This window comes from Rhea pennata, chromosome 19 (assembly GCF_028389875.1).
Source record: "Rhea pennata isolate bPtePen1 chromosome 19, bPtePen1.pri, whole genome shotgun sequence".
Lineage (NCBI taxonomy): Eukaryota > Metazoa > Chordata > Aves > Rheiformes > Rheidae > Rhea > Rhea pennata.
Genome location: NC_084681.1, coordinates 1,947,650 through 1,953,421, shown reverse-complemented (window position 1 = coordinate 1,953,421; position 5,772 = coordinate 1,947,650). Strand labels below are relative to the sequence as shown.

Genomic DNA, 5,772 nt, shown 5'->3' with positions numbered 1-5,772 from the left:
GGAGCTAATGGAGCTTTTTCTTTTTTTTTTTCCCCCGCTTTTTAACACAGATAAAACACAGCTAAACGCCAGCAAACGTCTTGCCGCGGTAAAGCCGCGCTCGCCCTTACGCGGGCGCGGGGCTTCGCCGCCGCTCTGCCCGCGGACACGTCGGCTGGCGCGGCGCGGCACGGCACGGCACGGCACGGCACGGCGCGGCGCGGCACGGCGCCGCCTGCGCGCCCCTTGCGCGCCGCTCGCCCGCCCCGCAGCCGGGCCCCCTGCGCGGCGCAGCGCTGCGCGCCCCGGCGGCCCCGCCCCGCGGCGGCGGCCAATGGCGTGCGCGCCAGCCCCCGCGGGCAGCCCGCCCATTGGCGGAGCGCTGCCGAGCCGAAATCGCCGCGCAGAGTATTTATTCCCGCGCGGCGGCGGCGCGGGCCGCAGAGCCGCGCTGGAGACCGGCGGGGCGCGCCCGGCCCCACGCTGCCACCCCGGCCGGCCCCGGCCTCCCGCCTCGGGTTTTTTCCCCCCCTCTTCTCTTCTGCAACTCGCAAAAGTTTCCCTGCTGCACACCGTCTTTTTTTGTTGTTGTTTTTTGACTTAAATCGGTTGAGGAGAGAGAGGGGGAAAAAAATACAACTTTTGCAAACTTTTCCAGCCTTGCCTCTCGGCTCCCCGGCCAGGCTTCACTCGGGTGGAGAACTTCGCCTCTTCTAGTTTTACTTTTTTTAACTCTTCCCTGCCCCTTAGCCACCTGATTTTTTTTTCTTTTTTTTTTTTTTTTATCCCGTTTCCCCCCCTCTGCCACTTTCTCGCATGAATCTCCTAGACCCCTTCATGAAAATGACAGAAGAACAGGACAAATGCATCTCCGATGCCCCCAGCCCCACCATGTCGGATGACTCCGCCGGCTCTCCCTGCCCCTCGGGATCCGGCTCGGACACGGAGAACACCCGACCCCAAGAAAATACCTTCCCCAAGGGTGACCCGGACCTGAAGAAGGAGAGCGACGAGGACAAGTTCCCAGTGTGCATCCGCGAGGCGGTCAGCCAAGTGCTCAAGGGTTACGACTGGACCCTCGTGCCCATGCCAGTCCGGGTGAACGGATCCAGTAAAAACAAGCCCCACGTGAAGAGACCCATGAACGCCTTCATGGTGTGGGCACAAGCCGCCCGGAGGAAGCTGGCGGACCAGTATCCGCATCTGCACAACGCCGAGCTCAGCAAAACCCTGGGCAAGCTCTGGAGGTGAGTGCAGAGGCTGCGACCGCTGCGGCTCCTGCAGCCTTGGGGTCACCCGCGGAAGGAGACTGGGGTGGGGTGGGGGGGGGACAAAGTTTGCAGCTTGCGAGGTCTGCTCCGTCCTGTAAGAGCACCAAGAGGAGCTGGAAGGGGAGGGAAGAGGATAAGTCCAAGCCTGGAAAACTTGCTGAAGACTTTTGCCTGTGCTGGCAAACTCCTTTTTGCATAAAGCCAGAATAACAGGGGAAAGGGGGAGAAAGGAGTTCCCCGCTGGTCTGGCAAGCGGTGTCTTTTGCCTAAGCGATGCCCCTGCTCGGGGCTGGCCTCCCCCGGCGCGGGCAGGGGACCGGGGTGCGCGGGCTTTCCGCGGAGGTGCCGGCAGCGCCGGCCGTGGCGGCGGTTTGTCGGTGCCGCTGTCCGGAGGGAACCGCGGTTCTCCTGGATTGCATCAGCTCCGGCCAGGAGCAGCAGCGATCCAGAGGCAAGGAGGGGGCGGGGGGGAGATGACAAAAGCCGGGAGCAGGGCGAGCGCTGGCGACGCTACGCCAAGCCCCGGGTGGACGGGCGGGTGGCTGCGATGAGTGATGCGTGGCTGGGTGCCCTCCGACTTCCAAAATAAGGCAGGGAGGGGAGAAAAACAGAAAGGGAGTGAGTCACCTGGCTGCCTCCTAACTCGGTGCCTGCGGAGGAGGGGGCGGGATCCCGCCGGGAAGGCGGCGAGCGAGCGGACCTGGCGCTGGCCGGGCAGGCCGCGGGCCCCGCCGGGATGGCGGGGAAGGGGCGAGGGCCGGATCCCCGCCGCGGCTCTTTTGCACCGAAACGGCCCGGCCGTTTTGCTGCGGGGAGGAGGAGGGTTGCAAAGCAGCGGGGCCGTCGGGGATTAAACACGGAGGGGAGGAGGCCGTCGGGGCAGCGGGGCCACCGCGCTGACCTCCCCGCTCGCCTGCAGGCTGCTCAACGAGAGCGAGAAGCGTCCCTTCGTGGAGGAGGCCGAGCGGCTGCGGGTGCAGCACAAGAAGGACCACCCCGACTACAAGTACCAGCCGCGGAGGAGGAAGTCGGTGAAGAACGGGCAGGCGGAGCAGGAGGAGGGCGCCGAGCAGACCCACATCTCCCCCAACGCCATATTCAAGGCGCTGCAGGCGGACTCCCCGCAGTCGTCCTCCAGCATCAGCGAGGTGCACTCTCCCGGCGAGCACTCCGGTAGGTGCCCGCCGCCGCGTGCCGGCACGCGCCCCCCGCTCAGTCATAGCTAAGGCAGGCTGTGCCCTGAGGCTAAAATTGGGGGGGGGGATATTTGGGGTGTTGGGGGGGGGGACTGGGGGAGACAAACCTGCAAATGCAGTGAGGAAGGGCTGGGTGCACCGGGAGGGGTGCACGGAGAAAACTGCAGGCGCCACTTTGCACGTGTCCCAGGCGCCCACACTCGTGCGCACACGCACACGTGCATACACGCATGCCCAGCCTTTGTGGCCGCTTCCACTCCGTCTCATCGTGAGATATTTAAAAAGGAAAACTAAAGACGTGCTCGCACTCACGGCTCACCTCTGCAGGCTCCGTAGTTTAACCGGCGCAATGGATCGCCGCTGATACGGCTCGCGTTCCTCGTGCCGGGAAACGTTTGCATTTCCCTACGCGGCCGCTTTCCAAAGCATCGCGTTGTCGCCCCTCGGGCCCCGGGGAGCCGCGCGGGCTGCACCGCCGGCCGGGGCTGCCTTCATCGCCCGCGCTCCTCCTTTGCCTCCGCAGGGCAGTCGCAGGGACCCCCCACGCCTCCCACCACCCCCAAGACGGACGCACAGCCCGGGAAGCAGGACCTGAAGCGGGAGGGACGCCCCCCGCAAGAGGGGGGCAGGCAGCCGCCCCACATCGACTTCCGCGATGTGGACATCGGCGAGCTCAGCAGCGACGTCATCTCCAACATCGAGACCTTCGACGTCAACGAGTTCGATCAGTACCTGCCCCCCAACGGCCACCCCGGCGCGCCGGCCACCCACGGCCAGGTCACCTACACGGGCAGCTACGGCATCAGCAGCACGGCCGGCAGCCCGGCGGGCGCCGGGCACGGCTGGATGTCCAAGCAGCAGCCGCAGCAGCCGCCGGCGCAGCCGCAGCAGCCGCCGGCGCACGCGCTGGCCCCGCTGAGCGGCGAGCAGGGCCAGGCGCAGCAGAGGACGCACATCAAGACGGAGCAGCTGAGCCCCAGCCACTACAGCGAGCAGCAGCAGCACTCGCCGCAGCAGCTCAGCTACAGCTCCTTCAACCTGCAGCACTACGGCTCCTCCTACCCCCCCATCACCCGCTCCCAGTACGACTACACGGACCACCAGACCTCCGGCTCCTACTACAGCCACGCCGGCGGCCAGAGCGGCGGCCTCTACTCCACCTTCACCTACATGAGCCCCACGCAGCGGCCCATGTACACCCCCATCGCAGACACCTCGGGGGTGCCCTCCATCCCCCAGACCCACAGCCCGCAGCACTGGGAGCAGCCCGTCTACACGCAGCTCACCAGACCCTGAGGCCGGAGCGCCGGCGCGCGAGAGGCCACCGCAGCGGAGAGCTTCCTGGGACTGTTCCTCTTCGAAATACTAAAAAAAAAAAAAAGAAAAGGAAAGATAAAAAAGAAGAAAAAAATAAAAAGACAAAAAAAAAAACCCAAGATGCTAAGGTAACGCTGGCAGGGAGGAGGGGACGCCGGAGCCTTCTGCACTACAGCATCCTCCCGGGAGTGGCGAGACCGCTCCGAGAACCGGCAAAACTCGGTACAGACTTTCCAAGGACTGGAGATGGACTTTAACTTCGCTTCAAGGGCGCAGCGCGGAGACGAGATTTCTAACCAACCAGCTCATTTGTCTGTTGTCTGGACTTCTGTAATGATTCTTTTTTTTGTTAAGCAGTAATTAAAAAAGCAAAGAAAAAAAATGGGGGGGGGGGAATAAAAAGAAAAAAATCTCAAGAGTCCTCTGTGAGGAATATTCTCTATTTTAAATATTTTTTAGTATGTACTGTGTATGATTCGTTACCAATTTGAGGGGATTTATACATATTTTCTAGAGATTTTTAAAATGCTCTTATTTTTCCAACAGCTAAAAATGACACTTAGAGCAGTCCTAGCTTTTCTTGCAGTCAGAGGTATTTTTGTATAGATAAGTGTCTTTTTTCCCTCTTAAAAAGTAAATAAATAAAAAAGCGAAACCGCGTGCATTTAACTCGGAACACAACTCGTGTTAAGCGGCCACCACCAGGCTTAGCCACGGCAGCTCTGCAGCTGGGGAGGCGCGAGCTGAGCTTGTACGAGGAATCAGAATAGAAGAGGCTTTATTTTTCTAACTCGAGAATAGCAAAGCAAGCCAGGAGGAGATTTTAACTTTATTTTTAAAAAACCTTGAGCCTTAAGGAAGAAAAAAAAAAAAAACACACAGCAGAAAGCGCTGTGGAGAAGCCTTAAAAGCAGCCCCGGGCAGCCGCCTGCGGCCGAGGCTGCTAGAGCACGTTGGAGACATCAGAGAGCCCTTAAATTATTTATTTTGAGCTAAGAGCAGTTTTGAATCACAGCTTTCCTTCCCCCCCTTTTTTTTTTTTAAAAAAAACTCCCTTCTACTTCAACTCCTTTTGAAAGCAATTACATTTGTTGGAGCATTATTTGGAAGGTAACCGTGCCTGTTAAATTATGGTCTAAACTGTAACCAGTTCTTTATTTATCTCTTTAATTCTTTTTTTTTATTATTATTATTATTATTCTTTTTGGAATCTGTGTCCTGGGTTTGTACAAACTTGTGCTCTTCCTTTTTTTTTTCTTTGGTCTAAGGATAAACTGGAAAAAGAAAAAAAAATTTGTACAAACTAAAGATTGCAAATGTAGCGTATCACTGAATCATTTGCCTTGTTTTCTGCCTCAGCTCTCTGGGACACACGAGCTCGTGCGAGTCCGAGCCCCGGCGCCCCGCGGCGCCGCCTGCGCGCGGGCGTCACCGTTTTGGCCTTCCACCCCCAACACTGTCTCGAGGTGGGGACACTGACTTTGGTGAAGCTGTGGCTGAACAGTTAAGGATTGCTTTTTAAAAAAGACAGCAAACTTTTTTTTATTTAAAAAAATGATATATTTGTTAACTTTTTTTTTTTAGGGATCGAGTAGAAGAAAAAATCTTAAAGCACTCTTATAATATGGCATCTTTCTATTTCTGTATAAAAGCAGATCTTTTTAAAGTATTTCTGTAACTTAAAAGACCTGTCATTTAAATCATATTTTGTCTTTAGGTAAGTTTGTTTTGTTTGCAAGATCCTTCTCTTTGTGAAACTTACCTTTTTTGTATATTATTGTTTGCAATAAATATACATTGTATTAAAAGTTAAAAACCCCCGCGGCGTCTGATTTCTTAGCCTTCGAGCAAAGCCGGGTGCAGGGTTTGGCCCCCCCCCCTTTTTTTTTTTTTTTGCAGCAGCAGCATTTCTGTGGGTCCCCTGGGGATGCGCACGGGCTCCAAAGAGCTGAGGAAAAAAAACTCACCTGTTTTTTTTTTTCCAAGGAGAGAGCGGGGGGAAAGGAGCA

The 5,772-nt window shown here is 57.2% G+C and overlaps 1 protein-coding gene across 1 annotated transcript; it reads left to right on the top strand.

Moving 5' to 3' along the window:
* The first annotated feature begins 437 nt into the window (after nucleotides 1–437).
* On the top strand, nucleotides 438–5,450 carry SOX9 (SRY-box transcription factor 9). Its single transcript, XM_062591850.1, has 3 exons — nucleotides 438–1,226; nucleotides 2,170–2,423; nucleotides 2,970–5,450. Exons 1-3 carry the CDS (start codon nucleotides 796–798, stop codon nucleotides 3,740–3,742), a joined length of 1,458 nt encoding a protein of 485 aa, XP_062447834.1. The 5' UTR covers nucleotides 438–795; the 3' UTR covers nucleotides 3,743–5,450.
* The last annotated feature ends 322 nt before the right edge of the window (nucleotides 5,451–5,772 follow it).